The 20,100-nt window shown below is 37.8% G+C and overlaps 1 protein-coding gene across 1 annotated transcript in view; it reads right to left on the bottom strand.

Moving 5' to 3' along the window:
* ADGRV1 (adhesion G protein-coupled receptor V1) overlaps positions 1-20,100 on the bottom strand; it is a 285,841-nt gene that overhangs the window by 190,426 nt on the left and 75,315 nt on the right. The window contains exons 37-55 of the mRNA XM_064439564.1: positions 19,905-20,004; positions 18,695-18,874; positions 17,000-17,163; positions 16,394-16,487; positions 15,758-15,787; positions 13,612-13,690; positions 12,840-12,978; positions 12,181-12,322; positions 11,491-11,753; positions 9,766-9,941; positions 8,943-9,067; positions 7,652-7,818; positions 7,425-7,568; positions 6,845-6,952; positions 6,108-6,360; positions 5,032-5,154; positions 4,418-4,640; positions 3,750-3,954; positions 2,623-2,769 (exon numbers count right to left, since the gene is read on the bottom strand). Of these exons, the coding sequence (XP_064295634.1) occupies positions 2,623-2,769; positions 3,750-3,954; positions 4,418-4,640; positions 5,032-5,154; positions 6,108-6,360; positions 6,845-6,952; positions 7,425-7,568; positions 7,652-7,818; positions 8,943-9,067; positions 9,766-9,941; positions 11,491-11,753; positions 12,181-12,322; positions 12,840-12,978; positions 13,612-13,690; positions 15,758-15,787; positions 16,394-16,487; positions 17,000-17,163; positions 18,695-18,874; positions 19,905-20,004 (2,862 nt within the window). The remainder of the gene's footprint in view (positions 1-2,622; positions 2,770-3,749; positions 3,955-4,417; positions 4,641-5,031; positions 5,155-6,107; positions 6,361-6,844; positions 6,953-7,424; positions 7,569-7,651; positions 7,819-8,942; positions 9,068-9,765; positions 9,942-11,490; positions 11,754-12,180; positions 12,323-12,839; positions 12,979-13,611; positions 13,691-15,757; positions 15,788-16,393; positions 16,488-16,999; positions 17,164-18,694; positions 18,875-19,904; positions 20,005-20,100) is intronic.

Here is a 20,100-nt window from a genome sequence, read left to right as displayed (position 1 = left end):
CACCACCGTTTCTTCTGCATATACTGGGTCTGGCTGGGCTGGACTTATCTTTCCCCACAGCATTCGGTAGTGTGCTGTATTTTGCATTTGTGGCTGAAACAGTGCTGAGATAACACAGCAATATCTTGGCTATTGCTGAGCAGTGCTCTCACAGCATCATAGGCTGGGGTTGGGCAAGAGGTTGGGAAGGGACACAGCCAGGATAGCTGACCCAAACTACCACAGGGATATTCCATACCACATAATATGCTCAGAATAAAATCTGAGGGTAAGGAGGCAGGCGGGGTACAGACATAGATGACTGACGTTATGGCGTTCTTCCAAGGCAACTGCTACTTGTACTGAGGATCTGCTTCCCAGGCAGTGGCTGGTCATATGTTTGTTGACGGGAAGTACTACATAAATTCCTTTTTTTGCATTGCTTCCATGCATGGCTTTCACTTCTCTTATTAAACTACCTTTATCTCAAGAGTTTCCACTTAATTTTCTCCCCTGTCCTGCTCAGAAGGGGGAGGAAGAGAGAAACTGGGTGGGGGCTTGGCAGCCAGCCAAGGTCAACACACCCCATAAAATATGTCAAAAGAATGATGAACATATAATATGTATCAAAATCACTGCTAATTGAAGAATTGTCTAGTCCGCAGTTTTGTTGATTTATTTTTTTTCCATATAAAATGATTGAGAAATGCTTTGTCTATCTGTCTGATAGCTATTGATTTGAACACAAGCCAACAGTGTGCCCTGGCAGCCAAGAGGGCCAAGCGGGAGGCATCGAGCCCTGCACTGCAGCCGGGCAGGGAAGGGGATCGTCCTGCTCTGCTCCGTGCTGGGGTGGCCTCACCTCGAGTGCTGTGGGCAGTGTTGGGCACCACAGGACATTGAGGGTATAAAGCTACTAGAGAGTGTCCAGAGAAGGCCACAAAGTTGGGGAAACCGTACGAGGAGCCGCTGAAGCCCCTGGGTTTGTTCAGCTGGAGCAGAGGAGGCCGAGGGCAGCCCTCATGGCGCTCTGCAGCTCCCTCCCAAGGGGAGGAGGGGGGGCAGGGCTGGTCTCTGCTCTCTGGTGACCAACGCCAGGCCCCGAGGGAATGGCAGGGAGATGTGCCAGGGGAGGGTTAGGCTGGGCATTAGGAGAAGGTCCTTCCCCCAGAGGGTGGTGGAGCCCTGGCACAGGCTCCCCAGGGAGGCATCGCGGCACCAGCCTGGCAATATTCAAGCAGCACTTGGACACGGCCCTCAGAGACACGGTGTGAATTTGGGGCTGTCCTGTGCAGGGGCAGGAGCTGAGCTCGATGGTCCTTGTGGGTCCCTTCCAGCTCAGGGCATTCTCTGATTCTATGATCTATATTATTCTTTTAAATTCAAAGGGCCAGCTACTTGATTAGGTCTTTCTGAACAAGGAAGACATGTCTATAAACTCTTAGGCTACACTTACACTGAAGAATTTACAGTGAACAACATTATGCCTTTACTTTACCTTTCTGTCTCTTCCTATCTGCAAACATATGTGGGGAAACCATGTAGCATCAATCTAGAATGTTCAAGCAGCACTTTAACAATTTCAGAATGATTCATAGAATCATAAACTGGATTGGGTTGGAAGGCACCTTTAGAGGTCATCTAGTCCAACCCCCCTGCAAGGACATCTTTATCTAGATGAGGTTGCTCAGAGCCCCATACAGCCTGACCTTGAATGTCTCTACAGAAGGGGCCTGCACAACCTCTCTGGACAACCTGTTCCAGCACTTCAGACCCTCACTGTAAAATTTCTTCCTTATATCCAGTCTAAATCTACCCTCCTTTAGTTCAAAACCATCACCCCTTGTCCTGTTCCAACAGGCCTCGCTAAAAAGATTGTCCCCATTCTTCCAAGTACTTTTAAGTACTTTTAAGTACCTTTAAGTACTGAATTGGATTGGTTTGGTACTTTGATTTCCCCTTTGTTAATTTTTCTTTAAATTTTTCATCTTACTCCAGACCCATTATTTACAGGTGTAAAGTTTATTTCTACAGTCTTTTGGCCCTTTCTTCCCTCAGCTACGGCTTGTGCTACAGCTCTACAGCCCCAAAACCCGTAAGGACTTTGTGTCTTCTACAGATGGCCACCAGGTGGAGGCACTTGACTTAAAGAACCCGGCATCTGTTGGTCTTAAGGCATACCAAGAGCTTTGGCTAGCAGGAAACACTGGATTTTATCATGGCTGGAATCCAAACAGCCTCAGAAACTGAAAGAACTGGGACTTGTGATATTCTTCTGGGCCACTGAGGCTCTCAGTTGTATTGACAAGGTCAGGATGAAGAGCAAACACTCCCAGATTCCCACCTGTGCAAATGATTTTATGCAGTAGATGGATCTCACAGGAGGAAGAAAATATGGGAACAGGATGCTACAGATACACTTTTTCTAGTGCCTGGTTCCAGAAGAGCTAGAGTGATGCTGCGGTATTACGTGCCAGCCAAAAGGGCAAGCTGCCAGAACCACAGGAAAGGACCAGGGAGCAGGAATTAAAAGAAGAGTGGGGCAATCTAACACGTACTGTACTTCTCCCTCAGTACTTCTGCACCTATTGTCTGAGGCAATACAGTCAGTGCTTCCCTTATATCAGTGATGTTATTACATACCATTCCTGAAGCTGGAAATACATCACTTATGCTCCCATTAGCGATCCACTCTACTGTAACTCGTCCATATGCTCCTATTAAACGTTCAATATTCAAGGTGATTAAGCTGTCCTGCTCCATTTCTTCAACTTGCTTAAATAAAGAACTCTGGGAAACATAAAAATAGCAGAACCATAACATTATTTTATTATAAATAAAAGTTTCTTTAGTGATCTGGGTATTCAATGGGGGCCAGTGACATTGGGCATTAATAAGTTAGTCTACTATTAAATAGCTAAATACACATTCATTGATTAAATTTGTATGTCCTAATTTTCAGAAGTACTCAATACTCCAAGGTTTCATGGATGTAAGTGTTTAAAATGTCAGGCTTCTGTATCCTATGAAAAAAAAATCCAGTGTTTTATTTTTGTTAGGGTTTTTTTTTAGTACAGTATTTTACATCCAAATCATATGAAGCAGATCACAAAGAAGTGGACCTTCAAGACAGACATGTTTCTAATGCTGTTACTTTACTGTTATTCACCCTCACAAGACCATTTGCAATGTTTTATTTCAGTAACAACCCTTCTGTGTTTTATATTTTTATATCTTCAGTATGCATTTACTATATACCTGTCTAGGTAACTTCTACAGTGTTTGATGATTCAAGAATTAACCACTCCAAATAATATCTTCAGTCTGACATTTTTTCCAAATAAATTATTTTGGCCTGGCAGACTGGCTCATCTTGTGAGACAACCAAATTAGTACCTTTTTCAGGGGAAAAGGGTCTTCAGATTTGTTTATTTAATTCCTTTGATTAACCAACCAGTAGCAACTCTGTGATGATATCATATATGCCACCTGAAAACTTAACTTTTAGGTTGTTGCAAAACCAAGCAGATAAACTAATGTGTTAATCTAAACATAAGGGGATTATAAAAATCTTACAATAGGGACAGACTGTGGAACTGATCTTCCACATAGCATCACTAAATGTATGTTAAAAAGCTTCTAACAGGTTGCTGCAAGACTTTAGAAAAAAAATCCTGACACATGCTCCAGTTTACAGTTTTAGTAAGTTTGTGTTCCATTATTCAGAAACTATATATACATATTTTAATGATTTACCTTACAAGTTTTACCTGAGCAAATGCAATGACTCCATAGGCATTGTCATTGGAAGGAATAATTATGTTAACAAAACCATGAACACCAATCTCTGCACCACCCTTAGGGTTTTTCAGCCACACTTTGAAGCATTCTTCCTCCTCTGGGATGATGTCATCCAAGATATTGACTGCTATCACAGCTTCCATGTCCCCAGGCTCAAATACCAATTCACCTGAACTAGCATAAAAACACGCACATCAAATAATTATAAACTGAGGATAGCTGATTAATGAACTTGAATGCACTGCTGTAAATGAGCATTTTTGGAGCTAGAATTATTGTTTATATTCCTGAGGAAGTAAATGAGGTTTAAAGGTTGTCGGTTCTGTGTTGTTTTGGGATTTTTAAAAAAATTACAATAGGTCATAGAGTAACTGAAACTATTTATGCAAGTAATTTAATTTATCCTAAAGGAAAGCTTTAGAGAAATCAAGTCCGCAAGTCCTTTCTTGCCATGTTTTAAAGCCAGTTGTGCGGCTGTTTGACTTCAGGTTGTCTTAAACCTGTTAAAAATTCTCTTTAGTCTTAATAAGCACACCACACACAGAAGTATATAAAGCTTTCCACTGTTACAAAAACAGTAGCACAGAAAAAGAAACACAAGATCTGAGAGAAAGTTATATAAAACAAAAAAGCCTACCTGGGTATAAAATCTGACTGGTTGGAGATAGTGGTCAGCTCATAAATATGGGAGTTGGACTCTACGGACAGAGCAATCAAGCTCTTGCTGGAGTTCAGAGACCTTGCAGTAGCTGAAATGATATGATCTGCATATGGGGCTTCGAGCATTACAGAGAACTGGTTCTCTTCGGAGTTCCATGAATACAGCGCTGTTCCGTCCTTACCAGATAGGAGGATGTGAACTACATTGAGCAAGGAGGAGAAAAAATAAAAACTCAGTGGTATATTTAGAAGTTCTGCTTGTAATGCCAGAAATGCCCTTGGTAGCACAATGTTTATAGCAATTTTTAAAGTCTGATAAATAATTAAAAAAAAAAAAAAGCCGCACATATATTTCTGCAATTCCAGCATTATAAATTAGGATTGGAACAAATACTGTCATTTATACTGCCCAGGGAAGTAGCTGAGTCACCATCCCTGGAGGTATTTAAAAAATGTGTAGATGTGGTGCTGGGGACACGGTTTAGTGGTGGACTTGGCAGTGCTGGGTTAACGGTTGGACTCGATGATCTTAAAGGTCTTTCCCAACCTAAATGATTCTATGATTCCATGATACTCTGATTTAAGTCTTACCTAAACCTGAAGGAGGCATGAAAACATGGATGTTTCTTATAGCGCCAACTGGAAGAGACTGAAAGTGTCTAAAGGTAGACTGCCCTGTCTCCCAGATGAAAATTTCGGAAGAATTTCCAGATTCTACAAAGGAGGAAAATGAAAAAAAGTTAAATTATTTTGCTGCCTCTTAGTTAAATTGTACACTGCTGGCTATTCAAAAGGCAGGGTTTGGCAGCTTTAATTACGAAGTGAGACCAGTTATCATATTTTCTTTTTTAAGTGGTGCATAACTCCATGGTATGACTGATCTCCATGGGATGATTCATCCTCTAGCATCATCTCCTATGAGGCAGGGCTGGGAGAGCTGGGATTGTTCAGGCTGGAGAAGAGAAGGCTGCAGGGAGACCTTTTTGTGGCCTTTCAGTACCTAAAGGGGGGCTGTAGGAAGGGTGGGGGCGACCTCTTTAGCAAGGCCTGTTGTGACAGGATAAAGGGTGATGGTTTGAAACTAAAGGAGGGTAGATTTAGACTGGCTATAAGGAAAAATTTTTTTACTATGAGGGTGGTGAAACCCTGGCCCAGGTTGCCTCAAGTGGTGGTGGATGCCCCATCCCTGGAAACATCCAGGCCAGGCTGGACGGGGCTCTGAGCAACCTGATCTGGTTGGAGATGTCCCTGCTCACTGCCGGGGGGTTGGACAAAGTGGCCTCTAAAGGTCCCTTCCAACCCAAACCATTCTGTGATTCTATGACTCTATGATTCTATTCTATGATTTGCTGACCAATGATCTTTGCATATCACAAAGCTTAGAAAAGCTTAGAAGAGGTGCCATCAGCAGCTAAATTAATAGAGTTACTATTTCCTACTGTTCTTAGGAAAACATTTCATTAGTTTTGTAAGTATTTGAGAACAAATGCAATGGTTTTATTTTCTGAGGAGAAAACAGAAATTACTTGGATTAAATGCTTATCAGTGAATTGTCTCTCCCCAGCAATACTTTAATCCCTACCTAAATCCCTTTACCCCAAATGCCTTTGCTACCAAACAAGCTAGCATATACTTCACAAACTCAGTGTTTGTCTTCTGCTAAATACCTTTTGCAATAATTAAATAGATATCAGATCCAGAAATCCAGGCCTCCATATGTTTTATTTCTTTTGCTGGTAATTGACGAAGATTCCTAAACTCATTATTCAACCACTGGTACAAAAGCATGTTCTGGGTGGTATTTGACAAAGAAACTAATAAGTACATAATGCCTCCTCTAGGAAACAAAGCTATGTTCAGAGCTCTGTAAAGTGGAAGTTGATGATGCAGAACAAATATATCTTTATTCCACTGGAAAACCTGTGGAAATATGAAATATTTTTTAAATTATATATTCATAATTAGCACCAAGAGAAGACAAATTAAGTATCACAGTGCAAAACTGGGAAGACTTATAGTGAACTGAATTCCTCATTTCTAAGGTGGACCCTAAGGTAGAAGCACACTAGTAGCTAACTACTGTACTGCAAGGAGCTGTGCCTGCTCTTCAGATGAGCAGGTTTATGTCAGAAGCTCTTTCTGTTCTTATGGACATTCAACGTGCTAGATTACAAAACAGAAATAACACTAGCAATAAAATAAAACCCAGTGTAAATTATATGTTAATGTAGAGAGTATTGCTACATTTTAAAAAGTATAGAATTTTAATTTATAAATCCATAATAGAAACGTAAGTAATTTTTCAGAAATATATACTTATAAATTTTAATTTTCCCTTCATATTTCAAACTCAAAACTAACCGAAGTACCCCATCAAAGCCAGGGAAGACAAGTACATTCTAACCTGGATGGAACTGGAACTGCTTGTGTGGCTCACAAAAATCAAGTAGTCGTCTTCATCTACAGCAAAATGTTTCACATGTCTGGTATCCAGAATAGAGAGAGTCTGTATCTGTGAGGGAAATATGACAAAAATGGTGTTTGGAAATCACTTCAATGACAAGTTTATATACACACTTATTTTTAAAAACTGCAAAATGACATATAAAACTATATATACAATACATTAAATTATATATTTGTAATTTTACGATTTTAAAAATATGTCAATATATGTGGCGTTGATTTACAAAATTAACATAACTTATCATACATTTTTCAGAAAATGTTCTATGACTTGATTGGTCCACAAATTCTTTCCTCACTTCCCAGTTCATTTTCCCCCATCCCCAAAATATACATATAAAAAAACAGTAGACAACCAGCTGTAAAAACTTACACCACTGCAGTCATGCAGAGTGTTAGGGCCCCAAGCTAGCTGAGCACAGAATGATTTTTTTTCTAAAATGTAGCTGGACTAGATGGCCTTCTGAGGTCCTTTTCATCCCCATTATTTTACGGTTTTATAAGTAAACCAGATTTACCTTCAACAGCCTGCGTCCAGGCACAAAGGTATACACACTGTTGTTGGAAGCTCCCTGCCTGGCTCCTCCGTGAGTAATCACAAGGTAGGGAGAGGTATGGATTTGGAAGGAGACACAGCTCTTAGGATTCCACATACTGAAATTCTGAGAGAGGAATAAAAAAGAATAATCGAGACTTAAAAATCTTTATTAAATAGTATGGTTGGTGTTTGCAAGCAAACATTTACCTCGACAGGAACAAAAACTCCTTTCCACTGGTAGACAGTAGAAAATGTAGCTGGAGGCGTACGCAACAAAACACCATACAGGATTTCTCCTGATGTAAAGAAACACCAGCTAGACGCTGACTCTTCCACAAAACTTTGCAGGACAGACAGGACACCAATGCGACCCCCTGCAATATAGTAAAAGAAAATACTATTAATTCTTTAGGTCTTTTTCAACGTCATTTTCATTATTTACTTGCCCAAACCAGACCTACTATCAGAAATGTTGAAGTTGTCTCTAAACAGTTGGTATAAGCCTACGTAAATGCACAAAACTGTTAGAGCACGGAAGGTTTAATGAGGGTTAAGCAATAAATTCTTCATATATTAGAACTGCATATGGCAATTCGAGTCTGATTCAGAATGATTCAGTTTGGAATTTAGCTAGTCAGAAAATTAGCTAGATAGCAAGCAGTAGAAAGTGGCAAAGAAACTACAAAATGTGTGTTTGTCCCCCTTCTCCCCCTCATAAGAATCAGTCACAGCACTAAGATTCTGAAATGGACTAAACCTTTCGACTGGTTACAGAAAAAAGCACTGCGTTGTCAGAACTCAACTTCAAGAGCTCCAACAGACTCCCAATCCCAACCATAGGCTAGAGGAGGTGCTGAACCAGGCAGGGTATTCATCTGTGTTCAAAGTCAGGAACTTCCTTTTTTGCCGTGTTAGTTTCAGTCTGGATTAGTGAGTGGCTACGCAGGTATCAGTACTGGATCATCCATCAACCACAGATCAGCTTAGCATGGAAATGGGAACAAGTGGGCAGAGATGGAAGCATGGCTTCCTTCAATGGCAGTGCTAATCTGGACCAGATTAAGTGTTCGTGGAATTACAGCTGAGACTCCCACAAACACATCTCAGTAGGCACACTGGGAGATACGGTAGAAACATGTGGTGGCATTTTTTCAGACTAAGGCTATGTAAAGTGTGCCTCTTATACTGTGTTGGAAAAATCAGAAGTTACAAGTAGTAAAGAACAGATTTTATTAAACAAAAGTGTATGGACAATAATGTTAATATAAGCAGCAAGGAGAGCAATACAGATTATTGAAACTCTGGCAGAAGTGGCTGACGATAAGGTGAGAGTTAAGCTCTTTTATCTAATGAATTTTGACATGCTCAGAGAAATATTAATGTGATCAAATCTGAATACGTGAATTTACATTCCAAGGTTACATCTGTATGTTTGGCTAGCCTCTCGCTATCTCCGCTCTGACAAAAGCTGTGGACGCTCTCAATAAAGTGAACGTACTGATGCCAAATGCAGTATCCGACAACGTCTCCCACTCAACACTCACAGACACGTTGAGCCCATTACTCCGTGAAACTTTTAAATAAACCGTAGTGTTGGCTTCTTCGATTATGAGGAAATTTGTCCTAAATGTGCGAATTGTGAAAATAAAGAAAAAGATGTATAATTTTTACAGTACACGAATAAGATTCTTACAGTACAATTCCAATGTAGAATATATAGCAAAAATAACAAGGAAATATTAATAACTGTTTTTCCTATCTGACAGACTGATAACTACATTAATTAAAGTTGTCCAGAAGACCATGGCAAAATCATAGGAAATTCAACAAAATCTTAAACTAGCCTGAAATTTAACACACCATATGCATAGTTGAAGCTGAATGAGTTTTGCAAATGTCATTCCATATGGCTCACTTACTTCTGAAAAACAGCCCTGAGTGAAAGTATATTTTACACAAGCTTTAAAACAAAAATGAATTATAAAATCTATTACTCCCTAGGCACTGATCTGAGGTTTGGTGCTCTTAATATGGATTACTATTAGCAGAATGTTTAGGGACTAATGAATTACTGCTTTATTAAAAAATCCAGAGAGAAAATTGCATTTCTAATGATGACTAGTCCATTTTAAGTGTTTTTCTGTTCTTTTGTAGAGCAGTAATAGTATTTGACAGATAGTGTACTTTTCAAAATTACAAATGTTTTACAATTTAACTGCTGAATTTCTTTAAAGGGATTCATAAAATAAATAAAACTGTAGAGAGATACCATCTCTACTGAATATGAAAAATCTACTTTTAACAGATTCAGTGTGTAGTACCTATTTGTAACTGGGTAGATGCTGAAAAGCCCTAGTGGAGCCTGGTTCTGTAGTACTGTAATCATAGTTTGCACTCTTGTGCCTAGTCTGGCTCCTCCAGTTGGATTGAACAGGGTGACAACAAAGTGCTCATCCATTTCTGGTTCTTCATCCAGTATTGCAGAAATATGCAGTGTCTGACAAGGAAACAAGCATAGAAAGTTATTGAGACTTAACAGCTAATGATGGCACAACCCTATCAGGCCGTGCTAACATTTCTGTTCTTTCACAGTACGCCTCTGGGTAGCACAGCAGGAGAATAGCAGCTCTTGAAACTGGAGAGGACAGAAGTGAGGCAAGTTCAGGCTGAAGTCCTAAAGCCATCCTGGTGACCTCTGTTGGTGCAACACTAAGACAAGCATACGTCCTTTTTTTTTTTTAATTTATTTCCTTCTCCTTTTTCCCCTGTCATCCTAGGACCCTCTGAAATGTAATAGTTTTTGATCCTTTTTTCATACTTCAGTTTTCTACTTATTTCACACATTCCTTGGTAATTCTTAGTCCCTGTACAGCTGCCTGATCCCCTAATGCAGCTCAGCCAAGTAGGTTTTAACTTCAGTTGGCAGCTAAACCAGCTCCAGGGCAACAGTGCAATTCCACTACTGGTGCTGGGAAGAAAGAAGGTAAAAAGGCTAGAAGAGAAGGATATTTTAAATACTGTCTCTCTTTTTGATTTTGTTCCCTCTACTGCACCACTGTGGATGAGAATAGGATCCTCTCAAGGTGGTCTCAAATTCGCAGAGAGTTATCTAGAAGAGGTGTTTCACTATCATTTGGGGCTCACTGTCATCCTTCTCACTACCCAAGCAGACAAAAGTTACAGATGTAGACAGTTTTGCTATAGGAAAAAAAGTTAGTAATGATGGATCTAGAACTAAACTGGAGCTTACAACCTTTTATATCCCTGTTTACTTCTGCAATAAGCCATATTTAGAGACTGTTTTAAGAAGTCTTTGACTTCCCACAGATCTGCTCCACTGGCCAGCACTGCGGTTCCAAATGCATTTGAGGTTCAGAAATTGAAAATGGTGTTCTAAGAAAGGTTTGTTCCAGATTCTATCCCCCTAGCCGTAATATATTAAACTGTTACCAATCATAGCTTCACTGACAAAATAAAATAAAAAAACAACTGTCATTAAACTCCAGAAGGGTCAGGATTTCACAGACTTAGGAAGCTAGCTTATTTTCTAGCTGACATTCATGTGGGGACAGTACACAGGAGGTGAAATTAATACTCCCAGAAGAAGTAATTTTCTATTCCAAAGACTCTGACAGCTGTTCACTTTATGCCTTTGTTGCAGTATTCTCTGTTCAGTTCAGACCAGCTGAAGTATCACATTACAGAACGGGATTTTTACTTCAACCTTAACTATTTCTGTTTGTAAAGTATCACTTCATTTCAAAATCTGTGTTTCAGCTACATGCTGAATACATACAAAGTTCCCATGCATATATACACATTATATACCCATTATATTGTTTCCAATTTACCTGAACTATCACAAAGAGAGAAATATCTACCAAAGAACACATTTATGTGCTTTCCCACTCCCAAGACTAAATTTGTTCTGAGAATGAAGGAAAACATAAGAAAAAAATAAATACAGGAAAACCCACAGATATTTCTGAAATATTCCCAACAATTTCAAAAAAGCTTTCTTCACCTCCTTGGTAACTATCATTTACCTTGAATCTGACTCCCTCTTCCAGCACAATATATCCTTGAGAAGGGGTCAAATCCACTGATGCCTCTGAAGAATTAATTTCACTTACAAGATATTGAACAGTCACGGTGCCAAATATCCCCTGAGGAGGTTCTCTAATAATATTTAATACTGCAACACTTTCCATCAAATGGAGAGCTGTTTGCTCTCTTAGGAAGAAGTGATCGCTGTTATTGAATGACAAAACTCCATGGCCATCATCATTGGCAAGTATTGTAATTGTGGCTTTTGAGAAATAAATAATGGAAATATTCTTTAATTAACATAGTAAAATATAATTGTACATATATATAAATAAAAAATACACATAAACATAAATCCATGCTTCCTTTAGTGCATATATGATCTTTTATGTCTGTGATATTACTTGAAGAGAATATGTATTTTATTTTATCTAGGAGGATGTCTAGACAGGAAGAATCTAGACTGTCTCATTAAAAAGCTTACTTTCACACTTTTTGATTCCTTATTTTACATATTATCTTGGTAATTGCATAGATTTCATAGGGATGTTTAGGAACTTTCCAGAGGAGTATAAAGATCTACCATAGCAGGGAAATGGTGTTTTCTGAAATATGATTATTCAGAAGAATGACATTAAAATTACTGCCATACAATTCCAAAGAATGACAACATCAAAACTAAGCTTTACCTGTTGTGTTCTCCCCTAATTCCAGCCCCAGAGAGGGATTTGTTAAAATTAACTGGAACTTCTCATCACGTTCAGGAATATCATCATCAAAAATGATAACAACAACAGATTTATTCCTTTCTCCATCAGCAAAAAAAAGAGTCTAGCATTGAAACACAGAAAGCATTGAATACTTAACAGCTGTTAATGGACACAGATTTTTCAATGAGGGTATATAGAATTGTCTTAAATAGGAAGGAAGAGGAGGCAAGGAGAGGTATAACCTTTATGTCCCTTAAAGGCTGATTGAAACAGAAGTAAAAATGTTCAGCACATTGCAGAATGAGGACAAGCAAGGGCAATTTACTTTGAAAGTTCTGTTGTAAAAAATATGAAACCTTATATGAAATCTTATATGCTCTTGTCTAAGCAAAACTGTATTTGAGATAGATGTTTGAAAGTTTACAATGTGTCTTACATTTAAAAATACCTCAGTATTTAAAAAGAAAGAAAGAGTAAAATGACTAATTTTATCTCATTCTGTTAAGATGACCAAAGCAATTGAGGCAAGTTGAAAAAAATCTAGCTGCGCTACTGATCATTTTGCAAATAAACAAGACGACATTCTTTTGAGGAAGCTGAAGGAATTAAAAGTACTAGATATAGAATTTGCTTCTTACCCTTGAGGTCACACTAAAATCCAAACCCAGCTGTGCCTCCAAATTTTGAGCATAAAAAAATACAGACACATTGCCATACGATCCTCTGTTTCGGTATGCCGTTATTGTCAGATTCCCGTGAGATTCATTAAGTTCAAAACTAGAATAAAAAGAAGAAAAATTCTCAGTGCTCACTAAGCACGTTCTTTTGAAGAAGATGGTAGATAGCCGTTACATTTTCACTTCAAATCATCCCCTCTGCTTTATAAGAAAAAGGCATCATTACAGTATCAGCACCATTACAGTTGTCTAATACAACTTTTTTACCTTTGTTTCTTATCTAAATGGAATTAAGCTATAGGAGGTTGTGCTTTTTCATGCTTATTAGTGGCAGATGAAGCCTGTCTATGTTCATGGACGTCTTCTTCCTAGCTCCTGAAAATTAGTGAGAGAAAAGGTCTAGGAGATGCCAGTGTGTGTGTTTACATGGACACAGAGGCTGGAACACTGGATGGAGGCTGGGGGAGAGATGCAAGTTCGCAACATAAAAAGACAGCAGTGAGAGTAAGTACATGGTAGCAAAAGATTTCTGAGTAAACATACTGTAAATGTTGTTTTTCAGAGTGGGAATTACCTTACGCTTTCCAGTTCTACTGAACTGAATGATGCTTTGCCATCTCAGAGATCTGGCCCTGTTTTTAATGGGAGTTTTACTGTTAACTGAAAACGTAAATAATTGGGCAACCCCAATCACCAACGGAAACAGTGACCTCTTCAAGGAGACAAGACTTACTTGGTACTTTCCCATTCAATTACTCCACTTACTCCATCGTTAGCGTCAATGATAATTTGAGAGGCTAAACCTTCTACATCTAAAATGGAAAACAGAAGGACAAAATTGAAAGAACAATGAAGTCCCTTTTCATGGTTTTCAAGAATAATAGAAGCATTTCTTACATCTCTATTAATATTGCAGAAGAAATACATAATTTTCTGTTTCCAAAATGTGGAGAAGAAAATGGTAGCGTGCAAGATAACTGGAAAGTTACTTACTACCTTACTATTAGAACGGCAGCACAGTATCCTGAATTACCACTGTTACATTTAATAATGCATACAAAAAAGACTAAAGAAAATTTAAAAAGCAAAACACAGCACAGAAAAAATCAGCAATACCAAAAGCAAGATTTGCCATGGAATCTTAATTTAACTTCATTTTGTGTGTTTATTTTATGTGTTTATTACGATGACATTCAACATTTTGCAGACTGTGCCATTCTGAATATGAGAAGGAAAATGAGTAAGAAAGAATAATAAATAATCCAGTACTTCATCTCCTATCCATGTTCCAGTGCCTGATCATAAACCTTACTGGCACATATCTCAGATTCTGCTACAAATACAGAATTATTAATTTCTTTGTAGGCTGTTTATGTACTGTAACATTCTATTGCTCCACAAAGACTTACGTATCTTCACAGTAACCCTGACAGATTATTGAAGGTATTGCACTGTGAAAAAAATGGCTAATAGATTAATGCCAGAAATGTCCGCTAATTTCAGGGACCAGAACTTGACAGTCAGAACTTGATTCTTCTGAGAAAATAGTGCCTTAACTTGTTCAGACAACAGCACCACATGACTACCTTAATTTACTTCAACTTATTTTTAATAGACTTAAGAAGAAACTAATGACAATTTCTACAACTAAATTAATCTCACTGAATCTGTAGCAAATATACTATATTTAGGTCCATAGGAAAGATTTCTATCAGTTCAGATAAAACTGAATAAAAGTAAAAGGTCATTGCCATGAATCCAAACGTGTCACTATGAGGTAGTGATGAAGATCAGCAGTAGCTGCAAAATCTTTGCACAAAGAGCAGAAATGTTCCTGAGGTTTAGTAATCCAGAGGGAGTGCTAGTGATTACAGACCTTTCAGCTTCACTCCTACCCTGGACTTTCCCTTGTCCTGTCATAGTCAGATCAGTTCACCCAGGATCTGTAATACTTTGCTTTCAACATCACACCTCTTCTTTCATGTCTGGCATCCTTCCCCTCCCCTGATGCCCCCCTGCACCCCTCCGCCAACTTAGCTCTTTCTTGTATCCACTAAATTTATTCCTTTTTCCTTCATCATTCTCAGCTGTTGATCATTTTCCTTTTTTTTAATTCCTTGCACTTTTGTTTTTGAGTGAGGCTCGCCCTTCCACCTCTTCTAGAACATGGGAGCAAGAGGAGCAAGAAGAAAACAGAACTGTCTTTATGCAGGCTGTTTCTGCTCCTGATCAGTGAAGCCTCACATCAGAAATGAAGGTCACTTAAGTTCAGTGTGACCAAGTCTGCATCACAGACATACCAGACTTACTCCACATATTGCACACACATGCCCATGACAAGAACAGCACATGCAATATATTCCAGATGTGCAGGATTGACTGCACATGCCTGTATCATGTGCAGAACACCCATCTCTCTTGATATGAGACACCTCCTAGGAATACTTCAAATATCTTGTATAAGGTATGGGATTGCTAGAAATCCTAAACAAACGCATTGCACCAATAAGGAGTTAAATTGTCAGTTATAACAAATCAAAATATACCAAGAGGGAAAACAAGCTTAGAAAATAGTCTGATAACGGAATTGGTAGTGGGATTTTACAATGAGGACAAATTATTGCCTCGTGGGTTGAAACTATTATCTGTTCATCCTAAACACATTTAACGCAATGCAGGTATCACAGCAGGGTTGAACAGTCACTATTCAAGGAGACTGCCAACCCGTTAGGACAGAAGGTGAGACTATGCAGCACTCAGCACAGTTTGGTTCACAAGAATCCTTTGTAATTATATGTAACTTTTCTTATGTTTTAGATTTTAGGCTCAACTAATCACAGCTCAGTCTCTACAAATCAGCAATGAGTCTTCCAAGTTACCTTTCAGTCTGTAACGAATTAACTCAGTCACTTCTATAGGCATGCAAAGAAAAGGGAAAAGAGTCAAAGATGATGTTAGAAAGAATCAGTGTAAACTAGTCTGTAGTACCACAAGATAATCCAACTGCCCTTGAAGACAACGGCAGCTATGCTACTGAATTCAGAAGCAGAATGAGGGGATAATTAAGCAAATGATAAATGAAGTTTACTGGAAGAGTAGGAAAATCATAGGACATGACTCCTAAAAGTAGATCTCATAAAGAGTAATAAAGACACTTTTAAAAGTGTGAACAATGTAATCACATAAAGTAAGTTTTTTGACATTTTTGTTTCCATTATGTACTTTGTAAATGAAAATCAGGTTAAGACGCTGCCGATAAAACTTTTCAGATAATTTTGCTCTCCAAGTATTAATTACTAACTCCTCTATGAAAATTGCCTTATAATTTTTAGATAAACTAAAAAAGTAAGAAGCAACTGCAAAATGAATATGTTTGGTATTCTTTCAGAACACCCTGTCTCATATTGGTGTAGTAAGCAAGTAAGCAGACTAACAATAATATGCCAGAGTCATAAAATCTGAATGCAACTCATATAAATGGAAACCCAAAGGTAATTCCGTGTAAGTTGTTTTACCCAGCCTAGGTGGGGATGAAGTTGAGTGATTCATGATTAGTTCCACTGAAGTTAAATTAACCAAGAAGAATTCTTGCACCTCTGGTACATCATCCTGCAAAACACAAATTCAGTACATCCTCTTTTCATTTTCCTTTAAGACACTGTCACAGAAGTCACCAAAAAGCAACACACTAGAAGTCTCTAATTCTATAGCAACACTAGAACTAATTCATTTTTCAATTTTCCTGAAAGACTTTTGTAGGGTGTAAAATTGATTATCTTGAATGAATGATGAATTAAGACATTATATTTCATGAAAAAGAGTCTGTGGTGGCACTAAACTATTCTTGTAAATAAAGTAAGTGCCTGTAGCAAGCAAAGAATTACAGTGTTCTGAATATCAGACAGTAAAGTCTTAATGAGACATATAAATTTCGTTTACGCACAGGTAGAGCTCCTTCCTTTTATTATTCGTTTTCCTGTGATTTTAAGATAAACTGTCTTTGTAGATGGCAATGAAATATATAGCTTCAAGTAACATATAGGTTGCAAGCTTTAGGTTCCAAAATATTCCTCTTCTGATCTCATACAGATCAGTATAGAACAAAAGGGTTTAGAGTTTACCTCTAGAACAGTAATATTAATGGCAGCAGATGTGTCTCCTTCTTCCAAAACCAGTGACCCAGAAACAGCTATATAATCAGCTCCTGGTTCAGCCAAGGTCCCTTCTGTCTGATTACTTAAAGTGAGCAATCCTGGAACTGTGGCATACGTAACATTGATGGCACCTGTTCAATTTGTGACAAAAAACCACAATTTTTCAATTCTTATGCAATGCTCACTGGAATAAAGAAAAGAGATCAGGTGCTCCCCCACAAAATGACAAGACTAACTGCAAAACAGAGAGTTTAAAAGGTTATTCTAAAGCCAATGGAACTTTGTTATTTTTAATTTGCTTTCAGTACAGTCTTTGATGATTCGTCCAACACCTCAAAAAGCATTAAGACCAAACATACTCAGGTGTTTGTGGTGCTGTGGACCGCAAATATTATACTGCTGAAGTACTACCTGGGACATCTAATGTATAACTAATATCAGGTTTGGTGCCAAGGGAAGCAGAATGTTTCAGGAACGACTGATATCTGAGAAAGGCTCTAAAGACAGTGCTGGGAAATACAGCTTAATATATCTAATCTCCTTCCCAGCCAGATTGACATAGATTTCAATAAAGAATAAAATTAGAGGACAACTGATAAATGATACCAAGGGGAAAAGTTAGACAAAATTTTTTAAAAATAAAGCCATGTCTCGCTAATCTGCCAGGGTAAGTCAAGTGGCAAATGTAAAGAGACCCTGGAGATAAAATGACAGATGAAACTCATAGATAGTCTGTATAAAATAAAATATAAATTATAAAAGGATCTTAGTTTTAACAAATAATGATGGAGTTTAATTTAAGTAAGAGACCTTACTTTTACTATGCATACCTATCTTAAAGCATTAGTTTCCTGAGTAGTGTTTCAAAGTAAATTAGATACTGATTGATATTAAAAAAGAAATGGGAAAACATAGAAATGTCATTAAAATGCCTCTACAAATCTGTGGTGTGTCCAGATCTTGAATATTGGTTGTAACTGGTCACTTCACTTCAAAATAGATACAACAAAAGAAACTAAGAGGGGTTATCGCTGAGGTCTAAATGTAGTCTGAAAAGGTAAACAGAAAATTATTACACGTGTTGTGTCACAATATAAGTTGCAATCCTCAGGCAACAAACACAAGAAAATACTTTTGGACAAAGTACATTACTGAATTTTGGAATTAAGTACCACTTAATTTTATGGATGTTAAAAGACAAATAGATTTAAAAAGGAATAAGAAATTCTCAGAGGAGACATAAACTGAATTCAGTGGTCCAAATGCTACTTTATCCACAGGACATTGTTAAGCTGTCGACTTCTGGAACTTCCAAGAGGAAATATGTGGGAACGACCGTTCCATACAAGCTCCTTTTCTCCTGTTTTTTATTTCTTCTGAAGAGACTAACACTTTGAGACAGACTCATTAGACATAAAGGTAGTAACCTTAATAGCAGCTAGTTATGTCACAGCTCCCAGACTCCTTGCTGTGGAAATGAGGGCTACCGCTCCAGTTTTAACTAACACTTTGTTTCCAAGCATGCAGTAAGAAGCTTAGAAGTCCTGAAAATACCAACTGTACCCAAGATTTTTCAAAATTTCCAGCCTCCCTGCCATGGCTTTCCTTCACCTAATGATTACCAAAACAAAACTTCCTTTCTCTTGGAGTTAATATACAAACCTAGAGATCCAAATTCTCTGTTAATATAAAGCTGAACTGTTTTGTTTTCCTCTGGAATTAAAATGACCCTTGATGGGGAAGCAAAATTCAAGACTCCATGTGGTTCATCACTAGCTTCTACTGTCAGAACAGCTTCATATCCTTGACTATCCAAAACAGCAGCACCTGAAGAAGAAACTCCTACAAAAGAATCAGTGGATTGCAGTCAATAAAGTATTATGCAACTATTTTTTTTTGTTTAATATTACTGCAATTGTTACATTCATATGACAGTCAGTAACAGTGCTCACTGAAGTTTATGGATGGTGTGGAATGTATATAGATATATATACATTCTGTACGAAATGCAGGAACATACAACAGAAATTGTATGCATGCTAAGTATAGAGTCACAAAAACGTATTAAGAAATGAGAAAATTTAATGGGCCAGTGCCAAATATCAACTTCCCTAAACTTTCTCTCTTGTAAAAGGGGAGAGAAAGTTTTCCCAGGAATTAACTCCAGAAGTTAAAATTATGTTCAACTTCTCAATCATTCCATTGAGAAATTATTCCCTTTCCTAATAGCTGCCTTGATGAATAATTGTTGGTGTGTCAGTTTATGCTTATCCTGACAGATTAGAGTCAACAAATGAGTCTGCCAAGTTGGTAAGGCACCGAGCCGCAACACAATCCGTGTCAACTTAGCTGGTGTTTAGACGTTAATTTCAGTTTAACAAAGGGTATTTTCAGAAGGGATGCAGTTTCATGCTTCTTTTCTCATTGTAATTTGAATGGCAAGAATAAAACATTCTGACCTCCTCCAATTCAGAGACAGATCAGAAAGTCAGCTTGTGGCATGACAATATTGCTTTAAAAGATAAAAATATCCACTTATTTCATGGCAACTGTATCCACGATACATTAGCAAGCTCAAGTTTGCATTCAGTTAAAGGGAAGAAAATAACCATTGAATGAAACAGGCAGAGTTAAATCAGGATTAAAACCAATTGAAGAAAACTGCAAAGACACTGTTGGTTTTATATATATATACACACACATATACACAGAAGGATCGAGCTTATTTCAATAAAATGTGAATGAACTTTGCATAGTTTACACCAGTTGCAGTATGTTTAGTCCTACACCTCCAAAATGCATTAATACATACAAAAATATTACACTACTAAATGGTAGTTTTAAGATATAGCAGGCTATAGCTCTGCATTACCTTCTGTTTTGATGTTGTATAGGATGATCTGGTATTCTTCTTTTTCTTCAGGAATATGGTCATCCAGCAAGTGAACGTACAATGTTATATTCAATGTCTCCTATTTATTTATTGACAAAGTGATTAGTCATTACTATGAAAAATCCAAGTGATATCACTGTATCATATGTATTTTGAACAACAGCTTTAACAAATG

The sequence above is a fragment of the Phalacrocorax carbo genome, chromosome Z (genome assembly GCF_963921805.1).
Source record: "Phalacrocorax carbo chromosome Z, bPhaCar2.1, whole genome shotgun sequence".
NCBI lineage: Eukaryota > Metazoa > Chordata > Aves > Suliformes > Phalacrocoracidae > Phalacrocorax > Phalacrocorax carbo.
This window is presented reverse-complemented; position numbering and strand designations above follow the sequence as displayed.